The 17,668-nt window shown below is 38.6% G+C and overlaps 1 protein-coding gene across 14 annotated transcripts in view; it reads left to right on the top strand.

The window, feature by feature from the left end:
- The window catches only part of hiw (MYC binding protein highwire), a 183,203-nt gene extending 169,340 nt beyond the window's left edge, over window positions 1-13,863 (top strand). For 2 of the 14 annotated variants that reach the window (XM_089082586.1, XM_011641650.3), the window contains 25 exons: window positions 1,946-2,168; window positions 2,248-2,610; window positions 2,754-2,960; window positions 3,233-3,441; window positions 3,504-3,654; window positions 3,723-4,077; window positions 4,146-4,323; window positions 4,638-4,828; window positions 4,982-5,008; window positions 5,222-5,287; window positions 5,672-5,761; window positions 6,122-6,351; window positions 6,490-8,031; window positions 8,102-8,273; window positions 8,369-8,754; window positions 8,844-8,973; window positions 9,048-9,454; window positions 9,535-9,649; window positions 9,852-10,042; window positions 10,116-10,541; window positions 10,616-10,987; window positions 11,056-11,280; window positions 11,351-12,123; window positions 12,202-12,569; window positions 12,684-13,863. In XM_089082586.1, coding sequence (XP_088938712.1) covers window positions 1,946-2,168; window positions 2,248-2,610; window positions 2,754-2,960; window positions 3,233-3,441; window positions 3,504-3,654; window positions 3,723-4,077; window positions 4,146-4,323; window positions 4,638-4,828; window positions 4,982-5,008; window positions 5,222-5,287; window positions 5,672-5,761; window positions 6,122-6,351; window positions 6,490-8,031; window positions 8,102-8,273; window positions 8,369-8,754; window positions 8,844-8,973; window positions 9,048-9,454; window positions 9,535-9,649; window positions 9,852-10,042; window positions 10,116-10,541; window positions 10,616-10,987; window positions 11,056-11,280; window positions 11,351-12,123; window positions 12,202-12,569; window positions 12,684-12,799 — 7,513 coding nt within the window. In that variant the 3' untranslated portion in view covers window positions 12,800-13,863. The remainder of the gene's footprint in view (window positions 1-1,945; window positions 2,169-2,247; window positions 2,611-2,753; window positions 2,961-3,232; window positions 3,442-3,503; window positions 3,655-3,722; window positions 4,078-4,145; window positions 4,324-4,637; window positions 4,829-4,981; window positions 5,009-5,221; window positions 5,288-5,671; window positions 5,762-6,121; window positions 6,352-6,489; window positions 8,032-8,101; window positions 8,274-8,368; window positions 8,755-8,843; window positions 8,974-9,047; window positions 9,455-9,534; window positions 9,650-9,851; window positions 10,043-10,115; window positions 10,542-10,615; window positions 10,988-11,055; window positions 11,281-11,350; window positions 12,124-12,201; window positions 12,570-12,683) is intronic. The other 12 variants (XM_089082587.1, XM_089082590.1, XM_089082591.1 and 9 more) reach the window with 12 other exon arrangements.
- Window positions 13,864-17,668: the final 3,805 nt, after the last annotated feature.

Here is a 17,668-nt window from a genome sequence, read left to right on the forward strand (position 1 = left end):
CGGAAATACACGAGACGGAGCTGCCTAAAAACGGAGGCAGTTCGGGAGTTCCAGAGGACGGCCGTCCGTATCCTTTCGTTACGCCATGTGTCGCTTTTCATGATAGCAGATAGCCTTTCCCTAAAGTGCCACTATCGTCCTAGCTTTTCGCTTTATGAGCGGAAACCCGACCATTTAATTTCCCATGAGAAATTGCGCGTGTCCCTTCGGGTCCCGCGCACCCTCTCCGTCGCATACACGTCCGACGTCGTCCATCCATTCATAACGCGTTTCTCAAATTGGGAAGAGGCAGCGACGTCGGCCGCGAAGTGCCCATTTCCGAAATGGTCACGTACCGGCTGTACGTCACGCGGATACCGATCTTTAAAGCCGCACGCTCCCGATCCTCCCCGGTCTTGGCTATGCGATTTCTCGCGTATTATGCCGGCTCGTCCTCCTGCGGCATCTATTATCTTTGGCGTGCCGCTCGTTCATCTTTTTCGTCGTGACTATGATCGATGGCGAGAGCGCACTGCTTCCGTGGCGTTTATATCTGACTGAGCGAAAATTACATTCGTTACACGGTTTGATACCGCAAACCACGACCGGCGTTGACTCCGAACTCCGAGATGCCTCGTCGTCGTGACTCGAGGAATTATCGGATTTTAACGCCTTCTGACCCGGGGCAGATCTGTTGGAACAGCTCCAAAATTGATTATGCAAATCAGTTTAAATGAAGTAAAACAGCCTTAAATATATAATTCAAGAAGAGTAATGTAAATATGTGTAAATATAAATTTTAGAATTCTGTCCTATATTATCTTATCTTCTTCAATAATAGCTTCAATCTTAAAATCTAAAGGCTCTCTAAAAATTGAAAGGATCGGCTAGAATCATGCACTAACAATTCAGACATTCAGACTTCATTTTTCGTAAAAAATACAATCTTGAAAGGAGTTTAATTATGCTGGAGTTTAATTAAATTTGAACTTATTGCATTTGACGCATCGTAGATTCGAGCAGTGAAGTCATCGCAGAAAACATCAAGGTTTCCACATACCATCGGCGTTGATTTTTAATTAGACCCTTATTTCTCACGCGAAGATTTATCTTTACGGAGATACCGTAATGACCGAACTCTCGCAAAACGTCTCTCGCGCGTGATTTTTTCCAGAATACCGGTTCTACAGGACGCGATAAAAACGCGAAGTCGATTTCGCTGTATATAGGTAGTAAAGCGCGGATCGCGTTGACGGGACCTGTACAAGAGAACTGCGGTGTGATTGCTCCTTATTAGGAATGAGTCCGACGAGTCCGAATGATGGGGAAGCGACGATTGTCTGACACTGACGGAGAAGCATCATCCTCTATTTCGCGATTCACCCGGATGAGACTCGCGATGCCGAGCACCAACCTTAGGGGCATGACGATTCTTGAACTTTTAATGAACTGTATTCGCTTCCTGCACTTGTGATAGATTCATGAATTTTTTCGTGACATTTATATCTCGACGCATCTCAGATGATCTTATATCTCGACATTGCAGCTCTTTCTCTCTCTCTCTCTCTCTCTCTCTCTCTCTCTCTCTCTCTCTCTCTCTCACGTTGCTAATGAAGAATTAAAAGTTTCAGTAGAATTTCTCCGTTCATTACTCTTATATGCGTAATTCTATTTCATACTGCTTTAATCAAAATATACGATTAAGTTGATGCGCAACTTTTACACTTTTATACATTTAAATTTTTTGTCTTTTTATTGAGCTTTCGCGGAGCAGCCGAAGCTCGTAAATCTTCTCTTTAATATGCAATAAATTCTGAATCGCGTGATGTAATCAGAAGGAATCAATCAGAACTTAAACACAGTTATGATTACATAAATATATAGATATATATAAGAAGAAATACTTTCTCAACACAGAAGAGATCTTTTCAATTTTTCTCAAATTTCACATGCGTGCTATTTTCAGTTGTCACTCGAACGAACGTCTGTTTCTGCGCGATTTTGTCTCCTGCTCGGCTGGCACAAGTGGTGGCAGACTCGCGCGATGGCTACAACCAGACAGCTTCGTCGATCCCTCTCAATGCGAGGCATTATATTCGCGCGAAGAAATGAGATGTGGATGGCCGGCTATCGTCACCGTGCTCACGAGAGATCAATACGGCGAAGTCGTGCATGTGCCTGGATTGAAGGTAATTCTTGTCCTTGGATGCCGCGACACGTTGCATGACATCGGTGAATCGCATGTCGAGATGTAAATCATCTTTGCAGATCGAAGTCAAGGCGGTGCCGATCGATAAAACCGACATTACGGAGTCCGACCAGAGTAGAAAGATTCGTCGTGTCTCTCAACCGGATCCCATGACATTTGGTGGTCATCCGCAACCATCGTTGGATGTTCCTTACGAGGTGACCATCAACAACAAGATGTGCTTCTACGCTATTACCATCATGAAAGCCTATCAGAATTACTCGTTTGAGGAATTGAGGTTTATGTCACCTGCTGTAAAGAGATCGAGCGAGAGTATGTTGGTGAGACCTAACGGCGACGGAAGCTACAGCGCTACATGGACACCATCCTCCGTCGGCTGGTACTCGCTGATGATCACAGTGGATGGTTACAATATGGAGGATGTACGTAAATTATTTATCTCACAAGAATCTTGAGACATTCGGGACTAAACTGAATTTAATTCTAACTCCTGCTTCTGTAATTGGAAATAAGGTTTAAATTAAAATAAGGTCTAAGTAGGCTAATTCAATTTCGCTTTATTTAGAACTATAAAGTTGAGGTAAAGGAACCTCCGCAAGGCATGCAACCACCTACTCAGAATATTGTTAAGAAGCCTCAGCTTCAGCCGAGCAGACTCAGAAAATTTGTGGCAAAGAATAGTGCTGGTTTAAGAATACGAGCTCATCCATCCCTGCAAAGCGAACAGATTGGATTCGTGTCAGTTAATGGCACTATAGCTTTCGTTGATGAGGTAATATCATTACTAAACTTTAATTGTACTCGCTCCATTTTGATATTGAATTTACTTCACATTTGAGTTTATTTTAAAGCTTATAAAGCTTAAAATCGAACGAATGTGAAAATAATATATATTTCTGTTAAAAATTCAAAAATATCGGGAGAGCAAAATTACAAAAAATCGTATTCTTATTTCATACAATTTTAAAATTATTTTTTTGTACATTTTAAAGATGAATAAGATTTTTAGATGATATTAAATTCTCTTTATTTTTGCTTGACCAGATTCATAATGATGATGGAGTTTGGCTACGATTAAATGCGGAGACAATCAAGGAATATTGTAACAGTAGTCATCTTGAGGCCTGGTGCTTGCAATATAATCAGCATTTAGGAAAAACTTTGCTTCTGCCTGTAGAAGAACCAAAATCCATTTTGGATCAAGTTATTAAGGAAACCATTCTGCGGAAACGTTCTGACGCTAGTAGCGATGAGTACGTAAGAAATATCTCGTCTGTCATCCGCTTTAGGCTAAGTCTTAATTTAATACTTGCAGCAAAAGAAAGACGGTGACTTTCGACGCCGGGAAAAGCATGGTAGTTGTGAAATGCGGGGCTTCCGGACACAATATTAGAAGCAAACCGAGTTTGAAAGGCCTGCCGATCGGAATGTTAGCGCTTGGAAATACAGTGACTGTTCAAGAATATGTAAGCTGATTTATTACTATCAAATATTATCAAATCTCCGTTTTTATTTGGCATCTCATCATTTACAGTGTATGAATAACGAGGGAACTTGGGTACGCATCGATGATGATTCAGTGGCAAAATATTGCTTCGATAAAGGTCGAAGCGTAGAGGCATGGTCGTTGGCGATTAGCAAGCAAACCAACGTGATTTATATGAAGCTCGAACAAGATTTAGAAAATGATCCGATCGAGAAAAAACCGATGATACCGGATCCAATCGTTTCACCGGGCAATAAAGGTTTTGATTTTTCCGTACCTTCCGTTAGTCATGAAGGCTTCAATTTTACTACGCAAAATTATACACCAGATACAGCAGAATCTGCTGATAGTTGCAATACAAACCCATTTGTTTTTGGCTCATACAATCAGCATGATTCACCAGGTATATCATAGTGAAAATAAATCTAAATAACTTATTGTTTCTATTTGCTAAATATATATGTCTTTCAGGAAGTGAACGTTTTACACCAGAAAAAGCTGATGGTACAAAATTCTCGAAGCCTCATTCCAAAGAAAGAGTAGCCAAAGAACGCGAACGAGAAGGCGGTGGAGGAAAATTTAGCGTTCTTCAAAAATGGCTAAGAGGAGATGACAAATGTCATGGAGAAAAAAGAAGTTCCCCTGGCAGGTATTTTCCGCACATAATAATTATCTCCTTTAATAAATTTTTTATATTTTAATAAATTATATCTTATATTTTAATAAAATATGATTTTTTTTCTTAGAAAATTTAGAAAATTTTCAATCTTTTTTTTTTAATTTCTTTTAAATTTTGTTTCGAATTTTGAGAATATCAATTTTTTCGTAAATAGAAGTCTTTATATGTATGATTTTGCTTCTTTTTATTATGGATTGAAAATCTTAAAATTTTGTAATTTAAATTTCAAATTTTCTATTAATATGGAAGTATCTATCTCAGCGTGTATTATTAATGATTTTCAGAGATTTTTCTGAATTTGTGGGCGTATCTGTGAAGGAGTTGGTAAAAGCGATGGGGGAAAGTCGTGCAAATGGCAACGGAGCGACACCGCCAGAAACCCCGCGACGAATGTCAAGAAGTTCTTCACCGAAGAATCCCCAAGGTGGGTCACCAAGATTTCACAGCCCCTCTTCCAGTCCAGTTCCAATACCTGGTACGTATACGTTATTTGTTAAATATACGAGATCATCTCTCTATTGAACTGATTTATTTCATAACTCATTTCTAATCTATTTCATTCTACATCCGTGTATGTATTCTTGTGTAATTTGGCACTACAATTGCTTTGAAAATGAAATCATTTCAGAAGCTGTGAGAACGGACGCTGATACTTGTAAGGCAATATTTTATGTATTCATGTTCCCCTTTTCTATATCACGTATTAGAATACAGAAAAAAGATATTTGATATAGTAATTCTATAATAAAATACATGATAGATGATAGAAAAATTTTAGAAAATTATATATTAACTATTAATAACTATATATATATATATATATATTCTATTTGGATTAGTTATAACAAATTAGTCATGTTGATCTTAGCTGGGTCCAGTCGACAGCCAGCCATGTCTGGCAATTGCCTCTTCCCTCCTGCTGCTAACGCACCAGGTACTCGCTCCTATCCTATTAAATTACTGGAGTTGTAAAATATCGAATAGTGCACAAAGTATCTGTATCTTCGAAGATCTATTGTAATTATCACCATTTACTTTACATATAGGATTGATGGCACGATAGAATCCACTTCGTATTGATCAGTGAATATTACAATATCATATTATGCATGCAAGATAATGTAGTTACAATCACACTGCACACGACATTGTTTCATTCTTTATATACGCAATCTTTATATACGCACGATTGATTACATCATATGCACAAAGTAAATTTTTTATTACGCAATCCGGAAATCGAGAATTTGTAAAGCTTCGCAACTAAGACATACTTGACACAACATACAAATATATTACAATTAATCAAAATTATTAGGTGGGAGAAGCGCGATAGGAGGGGGAGAGAGTATGAGTAGCAGCCCTATACTCTGCGGCTCCCCCCGAAGTGTCGGCCTCTCCCCATTAGGTAAGATCACTAATACACTAATACACCTTATTTTAATTTATATCAAGATTTATATAAATAATCTATCAGTCGTAAAATTCCGTACTGCTATAATTTTATTTTTACACTATAATATATATCAAGATACATACTACATGCTTTTTAAAGAAACTTTAACACGATCGCACGAAGTAATTTGCATGATTTAAATTTTTTGAATGAATTGTATCATCGAATGTTGTAAATGTCTTGCTCTGTCATTGTCCGTTTGCCACTAAGGTGAGAAAGCGATGCCCGTATCTGAATTAAAATTCGAATATATCTTCGGAAGATCATGCAGCTTTGATCATTAATGTATTATTATTTTTTTTTTTTTTGAAGTATCAGGAGGGATGGTCGACAGCATAACGTCGCAACGTCGCGGCTCAACGCAGAGTGACACAAGTGCCTTGGTTAGCAGCTTGACGAGAGATCCATCACAGTCACCGAGCGGTATTAGCACTACTGCCAATACGCGTGATCTATCACCGAGTCCAAGTTGCAGTTCTTTACACATGAGATCTGAGGGCAGCATAGCTAGTCCACCCGATACTCCCAAGAAGGAATGCGCCGTAAGTAATGTAGCGTAAAAGTCTTCTTTCCGCTTGAATGCCTATTTTCCTCGATAGCAACATGCAGGAAAGACTTTTACTGACTATGACATCGCTTAGAATTATGCAAAGGACCAAGAGATATATTGTTTTTTAAAGGATACGCAAGAAAGTCCGCGCAAAGTGTCTCAAGCGCAAACGCAGACAAGCCCCGAAAGCGCTACCACAGCTATGAAAGGTCACTTTAGCATCGGTTCATCCGGAATGAAAGATGAGCGACACTCGCCAAAAATGAACAGAAGAGATCATATAAAAGCCGTGAAAACGAGAGCGAAACGCGCCATGTCACCTGCCAACGCACAACAGAGTCCCAGTCCTAATCGTGCTCTAAATTTATGTAAAGAAAAGGTGAAGGAAGCGATCAGTCCTTCTGTGGCAGAATGTCTGAGAGCTGTTTTTGCCGCGTTCTTGTGGCATGAGGGAATTGTACATGATGCTATGGCTTGCGCCAGTTTTCTTAAGTTCCATCCTAGTTTACCCAAGCAGGGTGCGCTGGTTGTAACCAGACAAACCGTGCAATCCAGTGACAAGCAACAACAGGAGCAAAAGGCACGTCAAAGACACTCGGTCGAGGTGACGAATGCCGGTAATTATTTGCACATTCAGCCCAGCACGTTAGAGACTCTCACGCGTTCAGCCGCGAATGCTAATGCCAATAGGAGTAGGAAAAAACAGGAGAATACGATCAAAGAAGAAATTCAGGCAACTGCGGGTAAGCTTAGTTCCTTGCCTGAATTTCATACGGTGGCGGTGTTACCGCCTGCGTTAAAGAGTTTAGTTTTTTTATGGGAAGAACTCAGCACTAATTGTCTGCAAGCCATTGAACAACAATCGATATTGCCTAGTCCTATATCACAGATACAAACGATGAAGCTGACAAAACGACCGATACCGGAAAAACGTCCTAGAGAGGACAAAGTGAAAGAACGCGAGAAAAAAGGTAACCGGAAGAAGAAGGAATGGAAACCAATCGGAAGAGCAAATACATCAGAGGTTTTAGCTGGAATTGAACGCGAAACTATCTGTGAACTTTGCGGCCTGATGTTCCCACATCCAGTAACTTATCATATGAAAATGATGCATCCAGGCTGTGGTTGGCATGCAGGCGGAAAAGGATACAATAGTGGCGGAAACTATTGTGTGGGGTGGGCAGGCAATTGTGGCGATGGCGGTGTCGGCGGTAGCTCGTGGTATTTAATCTGTGACACATGTAGAGATAAATATTTGAAGGCCAGAAAGAACAAATTTGCGAAGAAATTTGTGAGCGGGATTTCCAAAAGAAAAAATGGCACGAACAAGGTTCTATCTCCGATTAACAGCCCCGGCGGAAACGAAACTCATATCATTATGAAAAACAACGCGATGTTTCTACTAGATCTGGCTAGCGCTTCTGGTTTTAATATTCCCAAACAACAAAGACGACCCTCACAGACTTTATCGTCCGTAGCTGAAAATTATAGCCCTCCCGAAGCTACCGGACCATTTCCACCAACTGGACCATTCCAATGTTTGCAAGCTTTAGGTATTCATCATTCACAGAGTCACGATGAAAGGTATTACGAAGAAACTTTGAGACGTGAAAATGGACAACAAAATAATTATGAGGGAAACAGTGGCACATTTAACAATACGAATGGCAGAGTAAGGAAATATTATCCTAATTTTTTAATTTTTAATATTTAACATTTACCTTTAATGTTGTTTCATTTAGCCATTGTCAGAATATCCAATGAGTGATAGCGATAATGAAAGCGGCAAAAATCGTAGTACGTTTCATAGATCGGTATCTATGTCTACCGGTGCACCTTGGGCCAGAAATAGTAATGACGGCAGAGTCGTTATGATGAGGAAACGAAATAACAGCAGTAGCGAAATGAATAACGGTATAATTTTATTTTAAACAATAACTGTAAAGGAACGCTAGATGCGAAAATAAGTTTTTTCGTAACTAAATATTAGTGTTTTTGATGTTTTTCAGAGGCGGGTTCTTCGCTTTTATGTTATCCATCTGCTGCATTGCAGAAATTAGTGCCATCGATGGATCAATCTGCTATAGTATCCACTAGTCAAACTGAAGTAGCAAGTAACGATCGAATAGAGATTCTTATGAGACCTGTAATGTTGTTCGTTCTTCAACAACACAACTTGCAACATCTTCAGCTTGCGATGAAGCAAGCATTACGTCGCGCCGCTTGTCGAGTTTACGCGATGCAGGCGTTAAATTGGCTTTTGAGAAGCGTAACGCAACCAATTTGTTTGCATGACTTACTTTGGTGGTTTGTCTCTTCTCTTACACCGGTAGTTCCTTCGGATAGTATGGATGCGAACGATGATGATAACAGAACGGAAAAGAAGGAAGATCATGTAAATGATAGTTTCAGTAAAATAATTTTAATTATTAATATAGACGAATATATGATATCTCTGATATCATAATGTATTTTAATTTGTAGGATATGATTGGTGTTAGCGAACATCCTTTAAGCGATTTAGTAATAGCCGGAGAATCCGTCAATCCATTACCTACTGTGTTTCACACCTTGTTACAAACAATTGCGGATTTAATGCTATTACCACCACTTGGTAAATTGTTTTCGACAAATTAAAAGAAATACTTCGTAAATATATTATAACAATACTAACATACTAATTTATAGGATCTCCATTACAACAAGCTGCAATTCGATGCTGGGGTATCCGATTTACACCAGCAGATCATATGTTCCTGCATAGAAGTCACGTATTTAGTAATATTAGTAAAATTCTTTCGCGATCTGAAGAAGAAGAAGATGTAACTATGAGTATGCATGAGAGCCACCAGTCAACAGTTTCACAACAGACAAGCAGTTGGGTGGAAGCTTTAAAGGATTTAACATCCAGTATTGAAATCAAAGCTTCCAGTAGGCAAGCCATGATTGGTAGCCTAACAGACAATTCGACAGAAACATTTTGGGAATCTGGAGATGAAGATCGTAATAAAACTAAAGTAATCACTATTCTCTGTGGTGCTCATTCCTTGCCTAGGATGTTATATGTACATATTGATAATTGCCGAGATTTAACAGTAAGTTGTTTTCATGAAATTGATTTTTTTTAAATATGTGTTTTTTTCAAATATGTGTCTAATTTGAAATTTATTATTAGCATAAAGTATCAAGTGTGACTTTTCTATCTGGTGTTAACGTTGATGAGATGATAAAACTGAGATCTGTAGAAATCGAAAGTAGATCGGCCGGATGGATCAATTGTCCAATCACTGGTAATATAAAAAAATGATAATTATTACTTATTATTAAATGAGATGTTTTAGGACATTCAAACAAAATTATAATATTATAATTATTACTTATTATTAATGAGATGTTTTAGGACATTCAAACAAAATGTATCTTTTAAAAATATTCTCTCATCTTTTATACATATATACAATTCGTTCAGCATTATAATATACTTCTTTACAGATCAACGTCATATAGTTGTGGGTATGGAATTAAAGGGTCCAGATAACTCTCTAAGAGTTCGACAAATCAGAATACTTGGCGAGATCGAAGGAGGTTCTCTAAAAGTAGGAAAACAACTAAGCGCGCAAACTATCCAGCAAAGAAATTGCGAGGCAGAAACTTTGAAAGTGTTTCGATTAATTACGTCCCAGGTAAGTATGCACAGTTCTTCTCAATTTATTTTTCAATGAAATGTTTTCTGTAATATCATGTTACATATTACAGGTATTTGGAAAACTTATACAAGGAGAAAAGCAACAACAAATGGAATCAACGGAAGGTGTTAACGAGGATATAGAAGATAGCAATGATCTCCGGGAGCATATGGTTGGAATATTGTTCAGTAGAAGCAATTTAACACATTTGCAGAAACAAGTCTGCACTCATATCGTACAAGCAATTAGAAAAGAAACTGTACGCTTGAGAGAAGAATGGGAAACACTTTTATGTTCACCGACACCGGCTAACAGCGTCTTGAGTGACAATAGCGATCTGCCAAAAGCGGCTGATACTTATTGCTTCGAAATGCTTTCAATGGTTCTTGCTCTAAGTGGTAGTTCTGTAGGACAATATTACTTATCACATCAGACTGGGTTATTAAAAGATCTACTTAGTTTACTGCATACCGGATCAGCAAGGGTGCAGCGTCAAGTATGTTTTATTAACGACAAAATTGTATGAAATTTGACACAATGTTTACTACAAAAATATTTTATATATTTTAGGTAACATCTCTCTTAAGACGGATATTGCCCGAAATTAAACCTGAAACACTAGCGAATGTTATAAATGTTGAACGATTGCCGCCTACTGATTTTAGTATCGTATCCGCAGCGAATAGCGGTTTTATTCATGTTTCGGATTTCGACGAACATTCCGCTGGAATTCTTGATGTATTTCTAAGCTGTATTGCAAAAGCATTGACTGTACAAGTTAAAGTAAAAGAAAAGGAAAATAGTGGCAAAGCGCTTCAAACTGTTTCGTTAGCTATCAGCATTCATCCGAAAAGTTTCGTTGGAACGAGATGGTGGTTAAGAGGTTGCATGACGCGTAAGCTGGCAGAAGTAATAATTCAACTTTTGAAAGATATGGCATCAGTAAGTATCATAATTTAATTTATTTGTTTCATAACATCTAAATTATGAGGTTTTCTTTTTAATATCAGGGTAAGTTGTCGGAGGAATGGGCGTCTGTAACAAAAGCGGCTATAGCAGAGAATATCCTAAATTTAACTAGACTGGACGAAAAGAGTCGTGATCCTACAGAATGTCTTCGATCTCCGACGCTGTGGTTAGCACTGGCGTCCTTGTGCGTTTTGAATTCCGAACACGTGGAAAGATTATCGTCTGGTCAATGGAGTGGTTCTGAAGGACAGCCACTGCCACCCAGGGTAAAAATCATTACGGTAACTTCAAATATATACAATGTGAAATAACTGACCTTGCTTCTCATTTTTATAGCCAACATGTAATAATCACGATGATGATGAAACTACAGCTATTATTCAGTGTAACGTTTGTGGTAATCTGTGTGCGGAATGCGATAGAATTCTTCATCTTCATAGAAGGACAAGAACGCATATCAGACAAGTATGTAAGGAAGAAGAGGAAGCGATACGTGTGGATCTTCACGAAGGATGCGGTAGAACGAAGCTTTTCTGGATCTTGGCTTTGGCAGATAGTAGGACATTGAAGGCGCTGGTAGAATTTCGTGACGGTGCGCCGAGAAAACCAGTTGGCGCCACTACTGGTATTTGTCGATTTTGCGGTACCACGGGAAACACGGGTTTGCTAGCAATAGGCAACATTTGCGCCGATCATGATTGCCAGGAACATGCGAAAAACGCGTGTAACATGGTCCACTCTTGCGGACATATTTGTGGGGGTGTTAGGAATGAGAGAACTTGTCTACCTTGCCTTCATCGTTGTTTACCAGGATCCGATTTAAAACAGGATGCCGATGACATGTGCATGATTTGCTTCACCGAGGCTCTGTCTTGCGCACCAGCGATTCAGCTGCAGTGTGGCCATGTATTTCACTTGCATTGCTGCCGGCACATTTTGATGAAGCGCTGGGTAGGACCACGAATCACTTTCGGCTTCTCTCTGTGTCCGATATGCAAAATACCGATGGATCATCCGACGTTATCCGAGCAACTGGCAAGTGTGAAAGAGCTTTACGAAGATGTACGAAGAAAAGCGCTAATGCGTTTGGAATATGAAGGCTTACACAAGTAATATCTTTTCATCAAAACTTAATAATGTAAAATCGTGATATATAAGTGTATTCAAATTTGTCCTATTTTTTGCAGGGCCGAAGGAACTTTTGCACCCGGTGGTCGTTATCAGGATCCCGCTGCTTACGCAATGGAACGATACGCGTATTATGTGTGTTACAAATGCCAGAAGGCTTATTATGGTGGTGAGGCACGTTGCGACGCACAGTTGGGCGGAGAATCGTTTGATCCCGCTGAATTAGTATGTGGCGGCTGTAGCGATGTGGCAAGGGCACAGATGTGCCCAAAACACGGGGCAGACTTTCTCGAGTATAAATGTCGATATTGTTGTTCGGTGGCGGTATTCTTCTGCTTCGGAACTACACATTTCTGCAAGCCTTGCCACGATGACTTCCAGCGTGTTACCACTATTCCAAAGAATGAGCTGCCAATGTGTCCTGCTGGTACATAAAATATATTTTTCTAATTAATAATCTTTAAATAATTAATAATTCTTAATCTTATCATGATTACTAAAAAGTAAGTAAAAATAATATCTAACACTAATTTTTTTAAAGGTCCCAAGGCGAAGCAACTGGAAGGAGACGAGTGTCCCTTACACGTGAAACATCCACCGACGGGAGAAGAATTTGCTCTCGGTTGCGGCATTTGCCGTAACGCGCACACGTTCTAAGCTTCCAGCTAATGCTGTTTTGTAATTTTCATGAAATTTGGAATTGACGCAGATTGCGATAGAATGTGAGAACGAATTATATCGCTTTAATTCGCAATGATAAGTTTAGAAAAGGATATATCTGTTAAGGAAAGGATAAGCCGTTTTAAACTTAGTAATTAGTTGTTAGGCGGTAAACAGAAGAGCGCATAAAGCTTATGTATTAAATCTCTTCGTGCAAATCAAGGGACAAGATTTGTATGTCATACACGATGTAACAGATCCGTATCAGAATCCGTAACAGAATTATATATCTCTTAAGTATTTTATTTCCTAAAGTAATACAATTCTCTGTACTATTTATAAAGAATCGAATATTTAATACTGATGAATAATACTCGTATGAGTATGAGTATGAGTATGAGTATTATTGTACGTAAAAGAAATTTACATTTAAGATTTATTGCATTAAATCTCATTTAAATAATAGAAATGAATGACAAAAATGAGATAAAAAGTTGTACACTTTTAATATATATCTTTATATATAATATGTACATGTATATAAAAAAAGAAATATATATATATATATATATATATATATATATATTACTCTTTATATATATTAAATTATGTATCTGAATGTGATTCGAAATAGTTGGCAAGTCACTTGAATATTGCATTTCGTGTTTTCTAGATTTTTATTTGTTTTTATACTTTTTCATCAGACGAGTGTGTGTTTACGCACTTAATATTATTGCAACTTATCGATGCTCGTAATATCTCATCTGATATGTTATTTTCGCAAATGACTACATATTGTATGATTGCATATATGAATGTTATGTGAGTGTGTTTATTACTATTTGCATTCTAAGTTTGTAAGAATTAATGATAATTAAGGATATCTTTCTGCCAATACGTTCCGTGATTTAAATTTTATTTATTTTTGCATAGAACTTGAAAACCTCGCCTTTCTCTAATCCCTTTCAAGTCAACATAATACGTTATCATAATATTATGCGCATCAGTTGTTGTTATTTATGTTCTAAATGTGTAAGAATATTAAATGGCGAAGAATCAAACGGGTGGTTTTATTTCACATCATAAAATGTCTATCAATTATCGTTATTATCAATTAATGTTAGAATTGATATTAGAAAAAACATCCTAGAGTCATAATTTTATAATTAGAGATATTTTTAAAGCTTTACAAAATTAGTCACGCTTATTATGACTATGTAATGAAATTTATTGTCGGTATTGAAAATAGATTTCTTGAAATTACCTCTGATCTATGAATAGTTATGCATAATTAGAAATTTTGCTAGAAGCGATTTTGCTGTTCATCAAGTTAATCGATAAAGGACTAGAGACATCATTTTCAATTTTATCGATATTTATTTAAACTTAAGAATTGTAAAAGTTAAAACTGATTAATCTAATTTCTTAATTATTTTAATTCTTAATTACTTTAAGAAGAATTAATTATTATTTAAAAGTATTGTACTCTACGTAAATAAATAATTTGCAGAAAAACAAAATAATGTACAATAAATAATGAACAAAAAACAAAATAATATAATTAATTTTAATTTTTGCAATTGGTAATTCTTACATTTAGACTGATAAAGTGAATCGAAGATAATCAGACCGATCCTCAGTTAATGAGAGTTTAGTCACAAGTTAATTAAAAGTTACTTTTATTGGTATTATTTTTGCTAATTGTTACTGTATTTGTTTACTCACACATAAATTACAAAATATCTGCAAGAATGTACAAATATTCGTGTAGAATACTATTACTGTGCTCTCACGCGGTACGAGTGAAAATTCGCGCGTCTTACGCCGCCGTCAACGGCGACGATCGATCCAAGATGGCGGCGGCACACGGGCGCCATCGCGTGGCAGTGTGCCGCGAGCGGTCTCCGCGAGAGGAGTGTAACGTGTGTGTGTGCGCGCTGTCCTGACGTTTTTCGCCTCGATCAGCGGTAAGTAGCCTTTATTTACACGGCGTGTAACAATAGTTACGTAATTCTCGAGACGCGTCGTGCGCGCGTGACCGCGCGTCGCACGCCCGCCGGCGGTAGATACGAGTTTTTCTGCGCGCGGCAACGACACGGAGACGTCTGCCCGAGAAAGAACGAAAGAAAGAAAGAGAAGGAGTCATACACACAGAGAGACATCGAGCTCCTACGCGCGTTCGTACCACCCTGCCGCGGCCGCGGCCCCGTTGTCACGACTCGCGTTTATTTTTACCGTGAATCGTGTGCGAGCGATCGCGGCGGATCGGACCGGACGAGATCGCACGCGCGCGCGTTTCGCCCGTCGATCGCGCGAGAGACTCGCAGTCGAGCGAGAGCGAGAAGGAGATCGGGTTTCCTTCGTCCCACGCGATTCTTGCTAAAGGGTCGATTTGTCGCGACGGGTCGTGAAATTACAGCCTTGACTTCCGGTCGCACACGGCGATCACTTTACGCGTCATCCTTTTCTTCCCCCCGTGACGACGCCTAACCTCACTTCCTAGACGCGTTCTGTCAATTTGCAGGGGATGCGCGCGACGTCCCCTCACGTCCGCAGCTTCGTCCCTGACATTGCGATGGTTCATTCATAACATGCGGTTAATTGCGCCTTATCGAGCCACACAAGATATGCTGTCAGTTGCCGTTAACTGCTCGCGACGTTGCTTTATTTACGACTCTCGACGGGACGTGTAACGCACCGGCTTCAGTCTCGAGATTCTTTCAATTAATATAACTTATTTATCCGACTCCATCATGAACAATGAATAATTGTCAAGTGGACTAATCTCTGTTTACATTTATACATTTATACTACTGTTTACATTTATTTATTATTTATATTTCCAAAAGAAAAATTATTTCTTTTCCTCAACATTCACGCTATTTGAACCTCCTCTCTCTCGTGTACAATAATTTATATATGAGTAAGAATATTCTCTTTAGAAATAGATATCTCTTTAGAAATAGATATAGAATATTTTCTTAAAATTTAAACTCTATACATTTTTTATCTTCAATTTCGTAGACTTGCTCCTAAAAATTTACTAACAAGTTTGGAATCGAGATCGTTTCAATTTTTAATATCATAAACAAAAATAATATATAATCTAATAAAAATAAGAGAATGAAACACGCGAGAAATTTAGGAGCAGAATATGCCTTGAATTTCGGAGCGAGGACGAATATAAAAAAATGGACATCTGTATTTATACATGTATGTTTATGGTCGAGTAATAACATCCGTATGAACAGGTGGTTAATGTTAATAACCTCGTATCCATCAAGCCTCTTAGGAGGCCCGCGATGTTTCGCAGAGATTTTACTACCGACGTTTTTTCTCGTTCGTCTTTTTTCTCTTTCCTTTTTTTCTTTTTTTTACGCTCGGCGAACAGACGAACGGTAAATCACGCGCCGTCTCGAGATTTAAATCGATTTCGCTTATGGTCCGACTGCGTATCGCGATCGAGATTAACGAAACATTTCCATTGTGGTTTTGAGAGCCGTGCCGTCGCACTCGAAATCTCGACGGGAGGTGAGCGGCTGCGCTGTTACTTCCGCATGTAAAATTATTTCTACGGGGCGGAACTAACTTGTCAAACGTGCAATTAAATTAGAATGAAATTTCCCTACGTGGAATGCTCGAGAAATCGAAGGTGCGGAAGAGTATCTAGTGGGACACGCGATCGTCGGGAGACTCGTACGAGATTTACGACTACGATAGGACTCTCCCCGAGAATCTCCTTGGGGGAGCCGTCGTGAAACTGGTTCGGACACGTGCGTAGCACGCGTCGTACCGTCGAGCACGCGCCTGTCGCTCGTCCGGACGAGAAGAAGCGCTAGGTGCATACAATGCACCTATCTCTCGGTCATACGAGCGAGAAAGAGAGCACTCACGGTTTGCACTCCGAAGTGAATTACTCCGCGGATTGGTGGCGGATTGCTACGCACGTGCGATCACGTCGGGATCGCGTGGGATCGCGGAATCCTGTTGATATGAAAATTCATGAAGGCGTTCTGTACGCTTGTTTCGTTATAGCCGCGGTTGATTTTAACGCCGGAACCGGACCGCCTCTTAATCGAAAAGTCTCTTCGGGGCATTCGGGGAACCAGTTTCGGCGCGACGAGAGATCATCCTCGTACCGTTATTTTTGACTGTACATACGAGTCGAACGATCAAATACATGTTGCGATCAACACCATCCGTGATAGTCCGCGATGATAATTTGCTCGGCGATATTAACATAGAATATCCGGGAAATATATTGCTTCCGTGACAGCACCACAAACATAGAACATTGTTTCATTATATATATATACATATATATCTACTTGATTATTACTTTTATTTAATTTTGAAACCATTTAATAAGAAACATTACTCCTTAAGGCACGTTGATAGAAAATAATTTATCATTTTAGAGAATTCATTATGATACTGAAATGAAATTACGTTTCATTATCTAAATTATTGAAATATGGAAGTTAAATGACTATAATAGGCGGCAGGACTCCGTAGTAATGACGAAAAAATTTTATCGCATTATTTATGTCACATTGGATGTAAAAAAATGCTAATGTGATTATTGCTTAACACAATCTTCGTATTTGTTATCCAGCGTACGAGTTGTCCGCTCTAAATTGAAGCAGGGAATACTCATCTTTGATTCAATGCCACTGTTAATTAATCGCTCGATGTTAGGTGTAAATTATTAAATTGGATGCGTTTGCTATTGACATATTGTAATTTACACACATGTGCATTTGAAAACGCAACAAGTTTATATGTTTTCTCTCTTCGGTTTCATATTTCTTCTTTTTTATTCTTTCTCATCCGCTGTTATGATAGAAAGTTATAAAAGACTTGTTG

Source organism: Pogonomyrmex barbatus, unplaced genomic scaffold (assembly GCF_055798465.1).
Source record: "Pogonomyrmex barbatus isolate J1 unplaced genomic scaffold, ASM5579846v1 scaffold6, whole genome shotgun sequence".
Classification (NCBI taxonomy): domain Eukaryota; kingdom Metazoa; phylum Arthropoda; class Insecta; order Hymenoptera; family Formicidae; genus Pogonomyrmex; species Pogonomyrmex barbatus.